Source organism: Sapajus apella, unplaced genomic scaffold (genome assembly GCF_009761245.1).
Source record: "Sapajus apella isolate SASKATOON/1434 unplaced genomic scaffold, GSC_monkey_1.0 scaffold52, whole genome shotgun sequence".
Taxonomy (NCBI): Eukaryota; Metazoa; Chordata; class Mammalia; order Primates; family Cebidae; genus Sapajus; species Sapajus apella.
In genome coordinates, this window is record NW_022436992.1 from 7,551 (window position 1) to 28,408 (window position 20,858).

Sequence of the window (20,858 nt, forward strand, 5' to 3'; positions counted from 1 at the left end):
CCTCTGCTAGATAATTCATATCAGTAAACTACAGGATTTGTCCTTTGTGTCTGATTTATTTTACTTGGCATATGTTCTTAAGGTTCATCCATGTAATAGCATGCATCAGAACGTCAGTCATTTTTTGGCTGAGTAATATTTCGTCATACAGACATACACATTTTATGTATCCATTCGCCTGCTGATGGATAGTTATGTTGTTTTAACCTTTTGGTTGTGGTGAGTAAATGCTGCTCTGAACATTGGCATACAGGTATCTATTTGAGCCTCTGTGTTCAGTTTGATTGGGTATTTAGCCAGGACGGCTTCTTTCACTTAACAAAATGTTTTTGGCTGGGTGTGGTGGCTCACTGGAGGGGAGTAGCTTGCTGACCCCTGGTCTTGAGTGTGTGTCTAGAAATGGAATTACTGGGTCATGCAGGATGCATTGATAATAGTAGGCAGAATCCCAGTGTGCTTAGATCACAGCCTTGACAACACTTGGTTTTATCAGATTTTTTTTATTTTAAGATGGGGTTTCACCAGGTTGGTCAGGCTGTTCTTGAACTCCCGACCTCAGGTGATCCACCCACCTTGGCCTCCAAAATGTTTGGATTACAGGCATGAGCCACCATGCCCGGCCGGTTTTATGAGATTTTTAAATTCTTGCCAATTTGGTCCATGTGTGATGGTGTTCTATTGTGATTTTAATTTGTATTTTCTGATTTCTAATGGAGTTGAACACCTTTTCACATGTTCATAAACCATGTGGGTTTCCTGTTTTGGGATATGCCTATTAACTTTCTTGTTGGTGGTTAGTCTTTTTAAATGAATATTGACTAATTCATATTCCAAATAATGTTTACTCTTTGTGTTTCTGCAGAACAAATAGTGGAGAAAGATGAAGGTCCATATTATACTCACCTGGGATCTGGCCCCACGGTCGCCTCTATCCGGGAACTCATGGAGGAGCGGTGAGTGATGCACAGATGTCCAAGGAGAAATGGGTATGCTGTTAATCAAATGTAGATATTAAGCAGCTCTCAGTTTTCATTGCCTTGTAATAGACAACATACAGAAAGGAAGCCCTGATAACTGGGTTATGGAAGTCTGACTGTGGGATCCTCACTTACATTGTTTCTGAGTTTCTTCATTCTGTAGTTCTGCCCAATTTATGTCCCCCTGCTTCTCTCTGTCTTGAAATGTTTTTATTGAAGAAACATGGTTATATGGCTCTATGTCCTGTAGAGTTAATTTCCCACAGTCTGAATTTTGCTAATAGCTTTCCCATGGTATTGTGGTATCATTAAAAGTGTTTAACATGCCTCTGTGTCCTGTAAATTGGTAGTTAAACCTAAAGCCCTGATTGGGATCAGGTTATTTTTTCTATTTTTTCAAAACTAATTCATAGGTGGAATTTTTTACCTCCCCTAAAAGGAATGCAATATCTCACTCCTGGGCAGTGGGAAGCTATTCAGGTTGTTCCCTAAATCCTTTGGACAGGATCGTAGGAATCTTTCATAGCTTTCTTGATTTCTCATATGACAAGATATCCTGGGTTCACATTGTATGTTTATCCAAGAAGTCCCGGTTCCTTTTATTGGAGGAAAAAGTATTTAGAAAACAGACTCTGCCTGCTAGGGTTACTCATGACCTCACAGTGTTGTTGTTCATTGTTTTAGGCCGCTTAAGTAGAGTCATGTTGAGTCTGTGAATTTTTCATTTTTGTTATTGTTTAGTGATTATATACATCATAAGTTTATATTGACACTCCAATTCAAATTCAGGAATCTAGGATTTCTGTTTGCTAGTTGTGGTTTTTAAGCAGTTCATATAGACAGAGACTTGGAAACCCAAGTGTGTGTCCACGTCAGTTAGTAAACACTCAGAGTTCCAGTGTGTGGCTCTGGGACTGAGAGCAGAGACTTGTGCCAGGTTAAGGCCCAGTCCTGGCCCTGCCACTCACTGCTGGGTCCCTAGCAAGCTGTTCTGCTCTTCTGTGACTCAGTTTTCTTATCTGCAAAATAGAGATGATGATAAAAGCACATACACTGTAGGAGTGTTGTGAGGATAAACCGAATTGATGTGTGGAAACATGTAGTGCTTGTCATGAGTACTACAGAAAAGGTAGATAGTCATTAAGTACCTCACATACAAATGTACTGATTGCATTTTTTAGAACAAACTTTAGCATTTTAATAATAAAAGCTAAGGTGATGCAGATACAGGCATATACTTGCCCACACATATACGTACAGATACATGGAAAGCTGTGTGGCTTAGAGTTCTCACAAATTTGGGAATCAGATTTTGTCTGACCATGGGAGCCTAATACTTTCTTTTTTTTTCTTTTTGGAGACGGAGTCCGCTCTGTCACCCAGGCTGGAATGCAGTGGCACAATCTTGGCTCACTGCAACCTCTGCCTCCCTGGTTCAAGGGATTTTCTTGCCTCAGCCTCCCGAGTAGCTGAGACTACAGGCATGTACCACTACACCCAGCTAATTTTTGTATTTTTAGTAGAGATGGGGTTTCACCATGTTGGCCAGGCTGGTCTCGAACTCCTGACCTCAGGTGATCCACCCACTCGGCCTCCCAGAGTGCTGGGTTTACAGGTGTGAGCTACCATGCCTGGCAAGGAGCCAAATACTCTTGTCTGTGTAGTGGGGAACGCGATTTTGAACTGAATGACTATAACAGCTTCTCTGAATGAATAAAACGTAAGATACATGGAGGACAGTGCTCTGCAGTCATCACTCTTAATTTCCTAGACCATCTGGGAACATTTATATTCACCAATCTGTAAATTCCAGCCTGGTATGAGGGCAGTTCTGAGTCCATGAGCATGAGACAGATTTGATGCTGTGTAAGTGTTGTCATGCTTGCCTGCATGTGCTCACATGCCTGCGTATTGTAATTTGCAGATTAGACCGGGCAGCTTCTGGGCCAGTGATTTTTGTAAGGAATCCTGACACTATCATTTGCTGCTGGGGAGTCAAATGTACAAGTTTGATCTGGGGCAGGTTTTTTGTTCTGGGGTGTTTTGGGGTAACAATTTTATAAGATTTCCAGACAGCTCTCTTAAACAACTTTTCATTTTAGAAAAGTACATTTTGAAACAAGGATCAAGAGATCTTTGAAATTTGGTAAGATAAGGCTGAAATGTGTCTTTTTTTTTTTTTTGCCCCTGATTGCTTTAAAAATAACAGCCAGCTGTAGATTCTTCAGAAACTGATCCAAGGGAGGAATTCCTCTCAAGACCAGGAATACTTGTGTTTTCCCTTAGCAACTGGTTTATTTTTATCTTAAGGACCTTGCAAATCATGTAACAGATTGCATTTCCATCTTTATGTTGCCTGCTAGTAAACTTGGAGCCAGATTTGTGTACCCCATCAGGAGGAAGGTAATTTCTCATCTTTGGCCCATAGAACCTGTTCAGGTTCACTCCTCTGGGTTGTTTGATTTTGTTTTGGTTTTGACATGACCCTAACAAGCCTTTTTTGGATTTCTCATATAACAAGATATTTCAGGCTCATCTTTCAAAAATACACACAAAACCCCACTGATTGCATTTTGTGTACCAACATACCTTTTTTTCTTTCGCCCTTTACTCTAATTTCATCACCTGTTAGTTTAATCTAAGAGACATCTTCATAAGATCCTTTCCGGAACAAGAGGAGTTATGAGTGATTGCTGCAAGTCCGCTGGGTAGGGGTCTAGTTTGTGAATGACGGGTCTAGGCTGTCTCTTTGCCTACCTACACTCGTCCTCAACCCTTTCTCTTCAGGACTGCTCTGCTGTTAGGAGTTGGCTGAAGGCAGAGAGGGGAAATAAACAGAAATCAGGGAAAGTTGGTTCTTTTAACTCTTCCAGTAAAGATTTGGAGAAAGGAGGGGAAGGTCTAAAGCAAATCCTAAAATATCCCAACTTATTTATGGGCTTCATACTTTGTGGGTATCTAGGCCCTTATCTTCACAGATAATTGGAGTCAGTTGTCAAACCCATATCTGAGATGGGTGCACAGCATAGAGCCTCGTGTGTTCTGTCTGGGAAGGAGATTCTCTGCAGCCTAGGAGTTCGTTAAATGCTTGTTCCAGAAACAAAGAACCAACACTGCGCTAGCAGGTTCTGTGAACTTTGGGAGAGCTGGTCTCATTACTGTGTGACAGAGACAACCCTGAAAAAGTAAAGCTTTAGAGCAGTGGTTGTCAGACTTCACTGGGCCTCAGAGTCTCCAGAGGGTTTGTTAAAGCACAGATGACTGGGCCTCACCTGAGTTTCTGACCCAGCAGGTCTGGGATGGGACCTGAGAATTTATGTTCCATACCTAGCAGATTTCTAGGGGATGCTGATGCTGCTGGCCCTGGGACCACCCTTGTAGAGCCACTGTCTTGGATGATCAGTTATCCTTTAGAATAAGATTTTAGGCTATCTATGCAGACTTAGTTTAGGGTCTAATAGTTAATCTGAATACTAGAAAGGCCTCCTCATGATAGGCCAAAAAGTAAGACACTTAAGAAGAAAGAGCTAAAGGGAGAGTTGATTGGCTGTCTTTAAACACAAAGAGACAGTTCTGGGTTTTTTTGTTTGTTTTGTTTTTTAAAGTCTAGCTGATCAGACAGTGCTTGGCCCTTTTATTTGTCTAATTCGAGGTTCACTGCAGGTCACATTTCTCACAGGGGCGGAATGGTGGGGAAGGACCTGGTTGGAAAGTGGTGACAGTGTCCTCAGCTCACCCTCCTGTGAGGAACTCGATAGTGCTTCCGTCTGAGCGAGAGGAGTGTGGTCACCTCAGGCTGTTCTCCCGACAGGGATCACCAGGACACACCAGGGGCCCAGGCCCTGCCCTTGTGGGTAGCTTCCTGATAAACACTTGTTGAAATGAAAATTGTTCAGGAACCAGACAAGAGCAGCATTATATGATCTTTTCCTCTTCATCCAGACCACACTATATAAACTCCTGAGTCCTGTCTCCCAACACTTTCTATAAGGGACAAACAGAGCCTTAGAATTTTAATGTTGTAATTATCAGAAACACTTTTCATCCTTTTGCTAAGGTCTTGAGTGAAATAGAGAACATGGAACTCAAAGGAACCTTAGATTAGCATTTAAAAAAAAATCTTTGTGGCCTGACAAGAGCTTGTTTTAAAAAAATAATTCATTAATTAAAAACATTTAAACTCTGTTTTCTTTTTCAATTATAAAAATGAAACAAAGGCTTTGAAAGAAGTCTAAAGAATGAATAAATCTCTAAAGTTTGATGCTTACCTTTCAGTATTTTCTAAGCATTTACAAAGGTGTATATATGTATATACACAAAGATAAATGTATTAATATGTATATAGAGAAGTTTTAAACCAAATGGCGTCCATCATAATATACCCACTGTCTGTAGCTTGCCTTTTTCCCCCCACTTAATTTCTTCCTATGTCAGTACACAAAACCTAATCATTTTTGATGGGACATGGTTTTTCATTGCATGAAAACTGATTTTATTTTTTTGTGAAATTTATTATAATTTATTTAACCAGTCTCATGTTAGATACTTAAGTTTTTTCATTTTTCTGTTGTTGATGAGACAGTGAATTAGTTTTGTTCCTAAAGCTCTGTGCATTTGTACAGTTATTTCTGGGGTAGAGGTTCCTAGAAGTGGAGTGGATCAGATAAAGAATATGGGTATGCTGAACTGTAGAAGCTATGATAACGTTAATGCTCTGTTAAATAGTATATTAAAATAATATGCCATGATCAAATTGAATTTATTACAGAAATACAAGGGTAGTTAGATTCAGACAAGCTGCTAAAACAGCATGCTATGTTAATTGATCAAAGAAAAAACATTCAATCATCTGTCTCCTTATAAATACATTTATAAAATGTATTTTATAAAAATAATTCTTGATTAAAAGTCCTTAGGAGAGGAGACTCTTAGTGGCACTCTTCAAAGTAAGGAAGTCTGTCTCTTTCCCAAAGTTAGCCAGTTTCCTGCTCAGGGATGAATTGTTGGAAACATTTTCAGTAAAGTCAGAAAATAAGCAGAGATGCCTGCAAGCCCTTCAGAGAGCACCTGGTCAGTTCAGAGAGACAAGAGTCAGGCTAGAGATATGAAGAATGGAAAGTAGTAGGTGGCAAATGGCCATTATCTGCAGGTGATATGACATTGCACCTGAAACTAAAACACTGCTAAAAATAAGATTCTGTAAGATGGCTTTTACATTATTAAAAATAATCACTATTTATTGGGCTCTTCTTTCATGCCAGAAACTTCAAAGCACTTTAAATAATATACTCCCTGTGGACTGTTGTTTGATCTTTCCAAGCCCAGGAGGCAGGGACCATTTTAATCTCCATTTTACAGATGAGAAAACTGAGGCTTAGAGAAGTTTAGTAATTTGGCCACAGTTATATAGCAAGAAGGTGGCAGGGCTGGCATTCAAACTTAGTCTGTCTGATATCCTGTGCTTAGACCACTGCTGCCTCTTTGTAGTTGTGTGGCCTTGGACAAGTCATTTCAGCTCCAGGAGCCATAGTTGTACCATCTCTGAATATAGTGTGGTTGTTTAGACGGTCCTAGGGAGCTGGGATTCTGAAGTCCTGAGTGTGTGTGTGTTGGGGGGGTGGGCAGGGCAGGTGGCGTGTGCAGGAACCAGATGTGTGTACTGTCCAGGGGAACCTCAGAGCTGGCGTTCGGGCTTAGTAGAGCTGCTTCTCCTTGGCCTCAGCTGTTTGTCATCATCATGGTCCAATGTCAGCTGGGGATTATTCAAAGAGAACAATAAAGGTTCCCCCATTTATTTTATTGTATTTATAAATAGCTAACTCTCAGGGTGACTCCTCTAACAGGGCTGGATACAAATGCCTGTGTTTAGCCTTTGGTTTCAGTTCCCTTCTGGAGCTCGGAGGTAACAAGACATTCTGCTTGACTGTCCTTCTGCCCTGGATCAGAGGGGGCCTGATGGACAGGAGCAGAGAAGGAGCAGGTGAACCTGGAAGCCCAGAAGTGGCCACTGTGTCTCCAGAGCCTTTAGGTACCAAATAACATTTAAACCTTTTCTTCTCTGTTGCCCTGACAGTAACCAGAAACTCAAACAAAAGCACACTGAGGCTGCCTTCTGACTGAAAGTTGTTCTCCTTTGGAGTTCTGCTGTGTTAATGGTAGCTTCTGTCTCCCCCTTCAGGTATGGAGAGAAGGGGAAAGCCATCCGGATTGAGAAGGTCATCTACACGGGGAAGGAGGGAAAGAGCTCCCGCGGCTGCCCCATTGCAAAGTGGGTGAGTGTTGAGCCCACCCAAGAGCCATGGCTGTGTCTGGTTGCCCTTGCTGCATGTAGCTGAGCGGGTGGGGGTGGGGGTGGGGGTGGGGGCCGGGGCGGGGCAGGGGCTGGGGCCAGGGGTGTGTGTTGTGTGTGTGTAGAAGACGACATGTTGACTGTCCAGGGGATCCTTGGAGCTGGAATCTGGCTCAGGGTTGGGATCATTTCTCCCAGCCTCAGTTGTTTGTCCTCATCTTGTTTAAATGCCAGTCCCTGGGTCTTGGGCTGGCCTTGGAAGAAGTGTGAAGCCGTTAGTCTTCACACTCGGCTCATTCTGTCCCCATGGCTCAGGGCTGTAGGGGTAGGAAGGGGGAAACTGGGATGCTGTCATGACTCTATGCTGGGCCCCCCAGTGGACTGTCAGCCGCCTCATCCCCTTCCATGTGCCCTGGAGCTGCTAGTGCTTCTGTCTGCTGCCTGGAAGCCAGGGGCAAACCTGAAGGCTGGCATGCTGAGATCCAACCTGAGGGAAGAGGCCAGGCCTCCAGGCAGCACTGTGGGCCAGTCTTGCCCCTGCCCTGCTTCTAAGGAATTTCCTACCAGGCAGCCTGGACATCTCTGCAGGGAGAACTTCAGTAACTCAGACCCCAAGTCACCAAACAGAGTCCTTCTGACCTTGCCCTCCCAGTCCACAGGGAGATCTTTAAATAGCAGAGCATCTGCCTCTGCAGAACAAATGTTGAGGAGGAGCAGCCAGGTTCCTTAGGTGCCTGTAAGCTCAGCCTCACGCTGTATTGGGCAGGGGGGTATGGGTGGAAGACGAGGGCTCCGTCCCTGTGTTCAAGCTGTTTGTGCTCCAGAGACACATGACATAAAGTCATGGAGATGGGGATGACTGAGAGGCAGACCTGGTGCTGTGGTTCAGAGGAAGAGGAATGCTCAGGCTAGGTTTCCTGAGAAGGTGGGAGTGCGGGGGCTGTGAACACTGGGCCGTTATTAGTCAGGCTGAGGAGAGGGAGGAAGCATTCCCAGTGAGGAGACTCATGTGGCCAGAGGCAGAGAGGCTGGGTGGACAGACCCATGGCTGACTGTGTGAGGGAGGCTGGTAAGATAACCCGTCAGCACATGTCCTTCTGTGCACACGCCCGTCTTTACCTGGGCTACACCCTGTGCCTTTGTGTCTTTGTGTTTGATGGAAAAAAAAGTGAACTTGAACTACCAAGCTTACTATTTTTAGCAATTTTTAGTCAGCATTGCAGGATAATATACAACCAAAGAACCTGGAACCACTTAGTGTATTCACAAGTATGAAGAAGCAGGCTACCCCTACCCTCATGAGAGGTGGTCACTGCAGTGAGAGGTCTGATGTGGCTGATCATGGTGAGGTGTTACCTTCCCAGAGAACTCATCAGAGAAATGACATCAGCCGTAGAGTGACAGCTGCCCCTTTTGCCTGCTAATTCATGCAGTTGTTGAGGAACTCCAAAGTCTTGGACATAAAAATGAAAATCTTGGGGCAGAGGTAGAGTTGGAGACTCTTCCAGCTTCAGTAAAGTTGGCCCCTTAAAGAACAGCTGGCCCTGTGGGTGGCATTAAAGAAGATGCATTTGTAGACCCCGGATACAGTGCTAAACCCTGGCCAGGGTCCCTGTGGCCCCACTGAGGGCTGGGAAGCACATGTGTGCCTGGAGACCAGGGCCCGTGCCTGGAGACCGGGGCCAGTTCCTGAAGCTGGGAGAGGAAGACAGGAGGCTGGAGGGGCAGAAACTTGGTCCCCAGTATGCCATTGCTCTGGGGTTTGTGGACAGATGCCCAGAGCCGGGTGCATGGGGTGCAGTGAACTGGAGGTCACATCCAAGGAGGGAAAGGAGGGAACAGCTTGTGGGTATCACTGAGCCCTGGTGGATTAGCATAGAAAGGAATGCGTGGTGATAATGTTTGCAGAGGGTGGAACTCTTCCCATGTCTGATGAGTGAAAAGAAGAGGAAAGATCATTTTTTATGGGAGGAGCAAATGGGTGGTCAATCACAGAACTATTGTAGTGGCAAGAAAATGGCAGTACTGGGGGCTGCTTTGTTTTTCTTTTCTAGCCATCTCCTTTAGTGTGATGGATTTCTCGGGTTTTCTTTTGGCTACACAGCTCCCAAATACCCTATGTATTTTGGTGAGAAGGCTCAGTTTAAAGAATTCCACCTCCTTTGTAAGTTGGAGAGGGGTTGGGTGCGCCTTCTCCCTGCTACGCTGGGGAAAGTGACCCACAGATGCTTAGAAGAATGGATTATTCTTGGTGGCAGTGTAGTGTCAGGAGCCTAGAGCCGGCTCTGTGGCCACGGGTAAGTTCAGGCATCCAGCGCCTCCTGGTCCCGTGTCCAGAGCCTGGCTTTTGTTTTCCAACCAGGATTTGTGTCTGTGTTTCAGCCTCTCCCAAGCCCCCAACCAGTACCTTCAGCTTAAAGCAGTGTGCCTTATACGTTTTGCACTTGACTTACAGAGTCAAGGCACATCATGGGTGCCCAGCAAATATGTGTTGAAAGAATGACCTAAGAAGCAGTGGGTCAGCCCAGAGAGCCTTCTGGTCATCTGTGATTTTAAGGTGGCCTGTATAAAATATGGAAGATTCCAGGCGTGCCCCGGTTTTGCACTCTGAAGGCTCAAACAACAGAGGCATGCCAAAGACAACATCTGGGACAGCGAGATGGGCTCTGGGAAATGAACTCCAGAGATGCTGCCCAGACCAGTGTGTAAAGGTCACAGAAGTCAGAAGGCAGGTATTTGTAGGCTTACTGGGGACACAGTGAAGCAGACTTAGGAAGCTGCATGTGTTGGAACCAAGCACCATGGGTGAGCTATGGGAAGGCAGGGTTGGGGTTCTGCTGGGGGTTGTGTTACCCTTCGTCTGGTGCTCAGCAAATTCCTGCCCAGAAGCTGGATGAGCTGTTAAGGATTCTGTGGCTGAGTTGAAGCTGTCTCTGTTGTTCTGCTCAGGTATGGAAGTATTTGTGCCTCTGTCCACCTTTGACTTTGACAGTCCGCCCTACCAGACTCCTTCATAGGAGTGTGGGCAGGGAGCTCTTCTGTGCTGTTTTCTTAGTTTTTTTTTTAGTGCGCCCGCAGGCCTGTGAGGATGGGCCACAGAGCTATCTGCTTGTGTCTAATGACATTGTGTGTTTGCCATTTGGGAAACCAGAATGGCACGGCCTCAGTCACAGCCACGACTGGTTGGGTGACTTTTGTGCTCTGAACACCTCTCCCATGAGTGTGATTGGCTGCGTTACCCTGGCCGGGAGTGGAAGTTAACCGTAGTGCCTCGCAAACCCTAGTCACAGAGCCTGCTGCCTTATCAGCGTCCACAGATGTGTGTCGATGCCCGTGATGCACTCAGCCTAATCTGCAGGAAGCCAGGCAATCATGCAGGGAGTTCTAGCACAGTATCTATTTAATATCATGTTGAGGTGTTACTGATACCCAAAATACACATTTCAAAAGATTGATATACTTGATACTTTAGTGGGGAAGCACTGTTCTCGCTGTGCCTCAGAACAGGAAGGAACTCATGGCCAGAGATGTGCTTTGTTCAGCCTGCAAAGTATCCTTTCAGAGTCTGAAGGAAATGCTGACACATGCTACAACATGCGTAGGACTGTCCACTAAGTGAAATAAGCAAGTCATAAAAGGATAAATCCTGTATGATTCCACTTACGTGAGGTACTTAGAACAGTTAAATTCAGAGACACAAAGTAGACCAGGCACGGGGTCTCACTTTGGGAGACTGAGGCAGGCAGATCACCTGAGGACAGGAGTTCTATACCAGCCTGGCCAACATGAGGAGACCCTGTCTCTACTAAAAATACAAAAAATTAGCCAGGCATGGTAGCATGTGCTTGTAATCCCAGCTATTCTGGAGACTATTGGTGGGGAGAATTGCTTGAGCCTGGGAGGCAGAGGTTTCAGTGAGCCGAGATCATGCTACTGCACTCCAGCCTGGGCAATAGAGCAAGACTCCATCTCAAAAAGAAAAAGAAAACAAGAAACAGAGGCAGAAAATAGAATAGTGGTTACAGGAGGGGAGAATGGAGAGTTTCTTAATGAACAGAGTTTGTTTTGCAAGATGAAAAAATTTCAGAGATGGGTGGTTAGTGATTGTTGCACACAATATGAACAATACCTGATGTGAAGGTACCTAATGTCATTCAACTGTGTACTTTGAAATGATTAAAATGGTAAATTTTTGTATATTTTACCACAGGAAAAAAAAATAATGGAACACTCATGTTTTTGGAGAGGGATTTTGTCTACAAATCTGGAATTCCGTTTTTTTTCTTGCAAAACTGGAAGAATTAACCTCACTGGGCTGGAATTTCCCCCAGGCGGCAGTTGATGGCAAGAAGGCCTGGCTTCTCCCTGTTGGCGGGGCAGATGCTTTTCACTTTGCCGCGGTCCACACCGCCCCCTAGTCTTGCATCCGGCCCACCTTCCTCACTTGTAGTGCTTGCTTGGCCACCCCATTCAGTGTCTCCCAGCACGGACCCAGTCATGACCAGGTCTGTCTGCAACCCTGCATCTCCTGACCTCCAGACCCACTCTGGGGGGCATCCTTAGAGACCACTCAGGTGCTCTAAGGCAGTGGTCCCCAACCTTTTTGGCACCTGGGACTGGTTTTATGGAAGACAATTCAGGCATTAGATTCTCATAAGGAACGCACAACCTAGGTCCCTCGCATGTGCAGCTCACAGTAGGGTTCATGCTCCTATGAGGACCTAAAGCCACTGCTGATCTGACAGGAGGTGGGCCTCAGGCAGTAATACCCACTCGCCTGCTGCTCACCTCCTGCTGTGCAGCCCAGTTCCTAACAGGCCACGGACCCAGTACTGGTCTGTATCCAGGGGTCAGGGACCCCTGCTCTGAGGTACTTCAGCCTCAGGGTGCTCCCAGTTAACTCACCAGTAAACCACGCCCAGTCACTCAGGGTTTTTCCTTGTCCCTTGGCCTCAGGAATCCATTCCTTCTCCCACTTCCTTACCCCCTGCCGTGGTTAGGACTTTATTCATTTTTCTTGTGTTATGTCAGTGGTGTACCCGGTGGTCTCCCCATCTTGCCCTTTTCCCGATTTTCTGCCCTGCCTTTCTAAAGCATGAAACGCTTTTTTTTTTTTTTTTTTTTGAGATGGAGTTTTGCTCTTATTGCCCAGGCTGGAGTGCAATTGCACAATCTCAGCTCACCACAACCTCCACCTCCTTGGTTCAAGTGATTCTCCTGCCTCAGCCTCCTGAGTAGCTGGGATTACAGTCTTGCTCCACCACACCCAGCTAACTTTGTATTTTTAGTAGAGATGGGGTTTCTCCATGTTCGTCGGGCTGGTCTTGAACTCCCGACCTCAGGTGGTCCACCCACCTTGGCCTCCTATAGTGCTGGGATTACAGGTGTGAGCCACCACACTCGGCAGCATGAAACTCTTTATGTAAGCCCCCTGCTCACCATCCTGGGTGGAGCCCCTGCCTCGAGGCCCTTCCCCCTTGGAGCCCTTCCTAGTCTACCCTCATCCTTCCCCTGCCCACAGGCCCCCACATCTTATCTGGTCACAGAATCACCTGGCATTCTCTGGCAATTTTCAGCCACCTCCTTCCCCAGCTCCCAGGCCTCTTGGCTCTGAAATCTTTTTGTCAACCAGGACGGTGTTTGGGAGTGAGTGAGAACCCGGACCCCCAACCTAGATCCTGAGCAGCAGAGCGGTTGATACCCAGGGCTCTTGCTTTTTTTTTTTTTTTTTTTTTAAAAGCTCTTTTGAGTTATAATTCTCGTACCATACAGTTCAAACTCATTTGAAGCATACAATTCAATGATTTTTGGTGTAGTACATTTTTTAAATTGTGGTAACAATATATAAACAGAAGCTGGGCGCAGTGGTTCCTGTCTGTAATGCTAGCAATTTGGGAGGCTGAAGCAGGAGGATCATGTGAGCCCAGCAGTTCAAGACAAGCGTGGGCAACATAGTGAGATCCTATCTCACTTGATCTTAGCCAAAAGGCCGAGAAGCAGTGAGACCCTATCTCTTAAAAATTTTTAAAAAGTAGCCGGGCATGGCTGCGTGTACTTGTACCCCTAGGTAATCAAGAAGGCTGAAGTGGGAGGATCACTTGAGCCCAGGAGTTCGAAGCTGCAGTGAGCTATGATCATGCTATTACACTCCAGCCTGGGCAACAGAGCAAGACTCTGACTCAAGAAAAAACGTGTGTGTGTAGAAATAAAATCTAACATTTTAACCATTTTTCAGTGTACAGGTTGGTGACATTAAAACATTCACATTGTGGTACAGCCCTCACCATAGTCTATTTCTAGAACTTTTTCAACATCCCATACTGAAACTCCACACCCATTAACAGTAATTCTCCATTCTCCCCTCTCCCAGGCCCTGGTAAGCTCTAATCTACTTTCTGTCTCTCTGAATTTAACTGTTCTGGGTACCTCCTATAAGTGAAATCATATACTATGTGTCCTTTTGTGTCTGCTTATTTCACTTAGCAGGTTTTCAGGGTTCATCCATGTTGTAACATGAATCAGAATTTTGTTTCTCTTTAAGGCTGATTGAGTCTTGTCTGTACCACATCGTACTTACCTGTTCATCAGCCGATAGACACTGGGGGTGCTTCCACCTTTTGGCTGTTGTGAATAGTGCTGCAGTGAACGTGGGTATTTAGGGATCTGCCCGTGTCCTGCTCTCAGTCCCTCAAGTGTATTCCTAGGCATGGAATTGCTGGATCATATGGTAGTCCTATGTTTAGTTTTTGGAGAAACTGCCAGACTGTTTTCCATAGTGCCAAACCCCTTGCTTTTTAACTAAAACATGCAGGTATGCAGCGTTTTCTCTGCAAATGCTTTAGGATACATAAAAATTGGACTGTATTTTGGCTTACAGTGTTTATCCATGTATTTTTACTCCTAAGCCTATGTAAGTCATCAGCAACTTAAACTTTGTGCTAATTATTTTTTACTTCACTCTCAAAAAAAAAAATAACATTTATGTTTTTGTCCCCTAACTATAATGGTCTCTTAGCCTGTAGAGGTTGCTGTCGTCAGGGCATGATACCCCTGGTACCTTGCCCTAAAGACCTGCGCCCTGGGTCCATGTGACAGAGGGAGGGATGGCACCATGCAGAGGAGCACAGGTGCCTGTCTCCTGCCCCTCACACCCTGCGTCCCCACAGGTGATCCGCAGGCACACGCTGGAGGAGAAGCTGCTCTGCCTGGTGCGGCACCGGGCGGGCCACCACTGTCAAAATGCCGTGATCGTCATCCTCATCCTGGCCTGGGAGGGCATCCCCCGTAGCCTTGGCGACACTCTCTACCAGGAGCTCACCGACACCCTCCGGAAGTACGGGAACCCCACCAGCCGGAGATGCGGCCTCAATGATGAGTATGTAGCAGGGGGCTGCAGGGCCAGGGCCCGGGCCCACCCATAGAATCACAGGAGACTTCGGGCAACCCCAGGGAAGGCTCCTGCCATCTCTGCAGCACTGTGTGTCCTGCACAGTTAGGACTGTGGTTGAGGAAGGTTTTTCCATAGGTCTTGCTTGAGCTGGGTTCTAGCTCAGGCTTCGGAGGGTCTGCTAACTTGACTTCGCTGTTAAACCCCAGGTCAATGTACTGGCCACTAATGATGTTAGCAAGTGTGAAGTACATGTGCCCCAAAGATAGAAGGTATCAATGATATTTGCAAAACCTGCCCTTTAATTGGAGTTTTTCCCATTTAAAAAAATGAAGGTATATTTATTTACAATAAAATTCGTCCTTTTAGGTATATAGTTCGGATAGTTTTGACAAATGTTTACGGTCACGTAGCTACCACCACCACTATCAAGATACACAACAGGGCCGGGCCTGGTAGCTCATGCCTGTAATCCCAGCACTTTGGGAGGCTGAGGCTGGTGGACTGCCTGAGGCCAGGAATTCGAGACTAGCCTGGCCAAAGTGGCGAAACCTGGTCTTTACTAAAAAATACAAAAATTAGCCAGGTGTGTTGGCACATGCTTGTAATCCCAGCTACTCAGGAGGCTGAGGCACGAGAATCACCTTAACCCAGTAGGCAGAGGTTGCAGTGAGCTGAGATTGCGCCACTGCACTCCAGCCAGAGCAACAGAATGAGACTCCGTCCCAAAAATAAAAAGATACAGAACAGTTTCATCTTCCCTGCAAGTCTCCCGTGCCCTTTATCAGCAAGCCCTCCCCTAGCCCTGGGCAGCCAGCAGACTTGTTTCCTGTTCCTGTAGGTTTGCCTCTGCAAGAATGTCACATAAATGGGATCGTACAGGGTGTAGCTTTCCGAGCCTGGCTTCTTCCGTTGAATGTAGTGTTTTCAGTGTTCATCTGTGTTGTGTATGTTAGTACCTCATTCCTTTTTATCACTGAGTCATAATCCACTGTGTGGATCTGTCACAATTCGCTTATTCATTCCCCAGTGAGGGGCATTTGGGTTGTTTTTCCTGATTGTATTAAGCAGTAATTTTCATCTTACTATACTTTGTTGAAAAGCCTGTTAACATCTGGGCTGTGGGAAATAGGCACGCTCAAATCCTGGGGCTCACGTCCTTTCCCTGTTCATATGGTGTATGTTGGAGACGTTTAAGATATTAGAATTAAGGGAAAGTATAAACCTTCATGGGTTTTTACCAGATTCTTCCTCCTTACTTCAGTAAACCCATGTGCTGCTCCCAGCAAGACTCAGTGTTAGGCCTGTAGGTTCTCAGTGGTGGGGGCAGAAGAGGCTGCTTTAGAGCTGCCATTGTACTCAAAGAAACTTGAGAAAGAGGTTGGGGGAAGAGAAGGGTGAGTCCCAGTCACTGGGAGGCTGGTGGATGCCAGGGGTCAGCACAGCCACCCCTTGAGGGAGGAGAAATACTCCAGAAAGAAGGGATGTCGCAACTATACACCCGACCTGTGCTGTTATGTTGCAGCCGGACCTGCGCGTGCCAAGGCAAAGACCCCAACACCTGCGGTGCCTCCTTCTCCTTTGGTTGTTCCTGGAGCATGTACTTCAACGGCTGCAAGTATGCTCGGAGCAAGACACCTCGCAAGTTCCGCCTCGCGGGGGACAATCCCAAAGAGGTGAGCAGAGCTGGGCGGGAACCCTGCCTCCCATCCTTTCTCGCCTGGCACCCTTAATAGTCCAGCGGGAGGTAGGGCTGGCACGCCATGACTCAGATGCGCAGGAAGTGGAGCTTGTTTTAGTTTTTTTAAAAGCTGACTTTATCTTACTGTGAAATAAGGGGTGTGGGATGTGTGGAGGGCACCAAGTGTGAAAAATTAGACTTAGCAGTTACAGGTGCCCCAGACCCTTCCCATTTAAACCATCTCTTTTAGGCAAATATTCCAGATATTGAAGATACATATTCAAATTCCTCATGAGAATTTGGCCTTCTCAGAGGTCATTTCCCTCATCTTCCCAGGTCATCTTTCTGGGTGTGAGGTTTAGCAGGAAAGGCGGTCTGCGTTGCATGGGCCACCCTCTGGGTCTTTGCTGTACTTCCCGAGGCATCTACCACCCTGCCTGGCTGCTGGACAGACGCTGGGCAGTCATCCGGGCCCTTGCGCTCTCCATGTCGGGAACCTGGCCTGGTCCCTGGGCTCTGGACTGGCGCCCACACAGTATGGCCACTAGATACAGCACCTCCTCTTTGCAGGCTTCTTACCTGCGCCCCTGCCTGCAGGGCCTCCCCCAGCCCTGAAACAACAAGGGAAGGCGCCCTCAGGCCCCCTCCCTGCCGTTTCTCCTCTGAATGCCTGCATGGTAAAGGCCCTCCCGGGAGGTGGTCTCCACTCAGCTCCAAATGCAGGGAAGGTGCAAGCCTGTCCAGGCTGTCTGCCATTTCACCTCCCTACTGCCTGGGCTCCTGAGTGGGTGGGGTGCTGGCTCCCTTTGCTCGGATACAGACCAGTATCTAAATATCTGGACTCAGTCCCAACCTTCCAAATCTCTCCAAGCTCCTAGTACCAGAAGGGCTTCCCACTTGCCATGGCGCACGGACATCCTCTCCACACCAACGCCCATTTCACCTGCTGTGCTCTGACTGCCAAGCTCAGGTCCTCATAAGGAAAAGCAAGCATTTTAAAATTCAGAACTCTTTATTTACCCCAGACCTGGGTTTTAGACTATTGTGTGACCCACAAATTGTCTAATTTGTTACTAGATTTGTATTTACGGTAAGATCCACCCTCCCCCATGAGCAGCAGATGCAGTTGCTTCAATGAATGGAGCCCTGGGGCCACCAAGACCTATGAACTACCATGAATGGAAAGACATTGGCTTAATTTCTCTCAAATCCTTTCCCTGTTCCACCAGCTGCCACGTCCTGTGCTCTTGCGATATGCTAAGTACTGTGCCAAGCCCCTCACAGTTTTCTCAGATGGCTTCCTCAAGGCCATGTGGCTGATGGTGAAGGCAGGATTGAAACCCAGGCCTATGTGTCCCTAGAGCTCACAAGCCTCACTGCATGCTGTGCTGGTGGCAGCATCTGGACAGCAGGCAGGGAGGTGTCCTGGCCTTCCTGGCCTCCCTGGCCTCCCTGGCCCAGGCTGGCCTGGTCAAGAGTGGCTGGCAGCCCTGGTCACCCCACTGGATGGACAGCTGAGCTGTGGGTCTCTACCTTCCGTTTCTCATTCTGTGTGCTTTATTCTTTTTCTCTCTCCTCTCTTCCTGCTTTCTTCATAAACCCTTTGTGCCTGTGCTCATGGTGTCCTAGGATCCCTTCAAGCCCTGCTTGTTTTTGGAGGGCCAGAGTCTGTGGACTCCTGGAACTCTCTGTCACATGTGACCAGGGGCTGCTGCTTCATGTAGAGCAGTGCTGTCCCACAACACTTTCTGTGATGGTGGAAACATTCTCTGCTGTCCCTACAGGAGCCACATGTGGCTGCTGAGTATTTAAAATGGACTAGTGCAACTGAGGGACTGAATTTCTTTAATTTTTATTAGAATTCAGCCCAGGCGCAGTGGCTTACACCTGTAATGCCAGCACTTTGGGAGGCCGAGGCAGGTGGATCACCTGAGGTCAGACCTCAGGCAAAACCCTATCCCTACTAAAAATACAACAGAAATTAGCTGGGTGTGGTTGGGGGCACCTGTAATCCCAGCTACTTGGGAGGCCGAGGCAGGAGAATCACTTGAACCCAGGAGGTGGAGGTTGCAGTCAGCCAAGATCGTGCCACTGCACTCCAGCCTGGGTGACAGAGTGAGACTGTCCTAAAGAAAAAAAAGTTAGAATTCACCTGTATTTCTGTAGCTACATGTGGCTTGTAAATAACACATTACATAGTACGAGCCTAGCGGCTGGAGATTTGAAGTCTGTCTGTGTCCTTGGCTCGTGGCAGGCTCTGGGCTGGGCTGGCTATGGAATTTCTAGCATGGATCCTGCCTGCCTCTCTTCCTGTCTGTAGCCTAGGAGGCAGGAGCCACACTTGGTCCTCATGGCTTTTTCATTTCCACTGTGCCACACCCTTGACCTAGGGTGTTCAGCATTCAAAAGCAAGAAACTGTTTGATGTGTTCTGGGCTGAACTGGGCGGGAGCCTAAAGGAGCAGTAGTTTAGCAGTCAGGATGACGAGACCTTCAGGCCATGGCTTCCACAGCTTTTCCTGGGAGCCTCAGTGTCCTCAGTTGTGAAATGGACATGGCACCACAGCCCTCCTGGAGGAAAGGCGGGGAAGACACCTGATGACACCTCCTTCCGGCCTCCCCCGCGATGCTTCAGGAATGCCGGTCCATTTCCAGGGTGCAGCGTCTGCCAGGTGGGCTGCTCTGGATATGTGACTGCTCCTCTCCCCGCAGGAAGAAGTACTCCGGAAGAGTTTCCAGGACCTGGCCACCGAAGTCGCTCCCCTGTACAAGCGGCTAGCTCCTCAGGCCTATCAGAACCAGGTAATGGGTCCCGGGCCTTTTGCTGCCCACATGTCACCGTCCACATCTCTGCTCAGGCTCTGAAGGTGGGAAGTGGGAGAGTGGGCTCATTTGCTCTCTTACGGGAAGAGCCCAGCCCAGAAGTAAAGTGATGATGTCATTCTTTGATGAAACTCCCCCCCCCCCTTTTTTTTTTTTTTGGAGACAGAGTCTTGTTCTGTCGCCAGGCGCCAGGCTGGAGTGCAGTGGCACAATCTTGGCTCACTACAATCTCTGCCTCCCGGGTTCAAGCAATTATCCTGCCTCAGCCTGAGTAGCTGTGACTATAGACGTGGGCCACCATACCCAGCTAATTTTTGTATTTTTTTTTAGTAGAGACAGGGTTTCACGGTGTTGGCCAGGATGGTCTCTATCTCTTGACCTCATGATCCACCCGCCTCAGCCTCCCAAAGTGCTGGGATTACATGTGTGAGCCACCGCACCCAGCTGAAACCCCTTTTTTACACCAGGCTACCTGCATCCCACACTGTTCCTCTTCTATCCTGGTCTTCCCCCTTCCCCTGGTAACCTGCCACCTACTCTGGTCTGGTTTCCACTGGTGAGGCTCGAGTTTCTCTCCACTGTCACACCTGCATCTCCCAGACAAGGCAAAGGGACTTGGGATAACCCAGAAGGAAGTAATTCCTACAGGAGCCCTAAAGTAACTTTTTTGGAGCTGGGGCCTAGCCTCTCAGCCAGAAAGCCTCCCTCCTGCAGTTGAAGGGCAAGGTGACGATGATCCTTTACATCCCTCCTTCCAAGACCCAGCCTCCTCAGTTGCAGAATCGGGGCCACTCACCTTAGGTGATGTGAGCACCTCTCCTTGGCCATCTACACAGGTGACCAACGAGGAAGTAGCGATTGACTGCCGTCTGGGGCTGAAGGAAGGACGGCCCTTCGCAGGGGTCACGGCCTGCATGGACTTCTGTGCCCACGCCCACAAGGACCAGCATAACCTCTACAACGGGTGCACTGTGGTAAGGAAGCCTGTGCCCTGTCACAGCCCCACCTGTGGGGCGACTGTGGGAGGGAACCCAGTGTGGTCTGTGCAGAAAGACAGGCTGAGGGTAGGGAGGGACATGAAGACAGGACCCTCAGAACTCTGGAAGGTGCCCTGCAAGACAGCCTGCTCCTGCCCACCTCCCAGAGAAAACCCTCGAACAGACAAGGCTATTTTTGTGTCTGTGTCTTAGGGAGATGCTGGAGGATGCAGCCCCTTGGGCACCTGAAGTGCCCAGTATCTAAAGCATGGGTCCTGGTCTCTGTGGACACTTGGATTTAAACGCAGACAAACCCTTGATTCATTCTTTGGACAAATGTGTATTGAGTACCAGCTGTGTCCAGGCACTGCTCTCCGTGCTGCAGGATGAAACGAACACAGTTCCTGCCCAAGTATGTGAGGGAATGTCCTGTAGCAATGAAGGGCCAAGAGGGAAAAATGAAGCAGAGTGAGGGACAAAGCGACAGGAGATGCTACTTTGGATGAGAGGCTGCTCTGAGGAGGGGACATTTGAGTTGAGACGTGAGTTGAGACGCAAGAGAATGAGGGAGCCACTGTCTGGGAGTAGAGTGCTCCAAGCAGAGGGACCAGCATGCACACAGGCTCCAAGTGGGAAGCAGGCTGGGTGTGTGTTCAGGGAACAACGGAAAGGGAGTAACAAGGGGCGGGGGAGCGGGATTGGAGAGGCCAGCAGGGACCAGCTCA

At 47.6% G+C, this 20,858-nt stretch overlaps 1 protein-coding gene across 1 annotated transcript in view; it reads left to right on the forward strand.

Moving 5' to 3' along the window:
* The first annotated feature begins 562 nt into the window (after positions 1 to 562).
* The window catches only part of TET3 (tet methylcytosine dioxygenase 3), a 34,013-nt gene continuing 13,717 nt past the window's right edge, over positions 563 to 20,858 (forward strand). The window contains exons 1-6 of the mRNA XM_032243359.1: positions 563 to 953; positions 7,156 to 7,249; positions 14,433 to 14,641; positions 16,179 to 16,329; positions 19,046 to 19,135; positions 19,993 to 20,130. Of these exons, the coding sequence (XP_032099250.1) occupies positions 838 to 953; positions 7,156 to 7,249; positions 14,433 to 14,641; positions 16,179 to 16,329; positions 19,046 to 19,135; positions 19,993 to 20,130 (798 nt within the window). The 5' untranslated portion in view covers positions 563 to 837. The remainder of the gene's footprint in view (positions 954 to 7,155; positions 7,250 to 14,432; positions 14,642 to 16,178; positions 16,330 to 19,045; positions 19,136 to 19,992; positions 20,131 to 20,858) is intronic.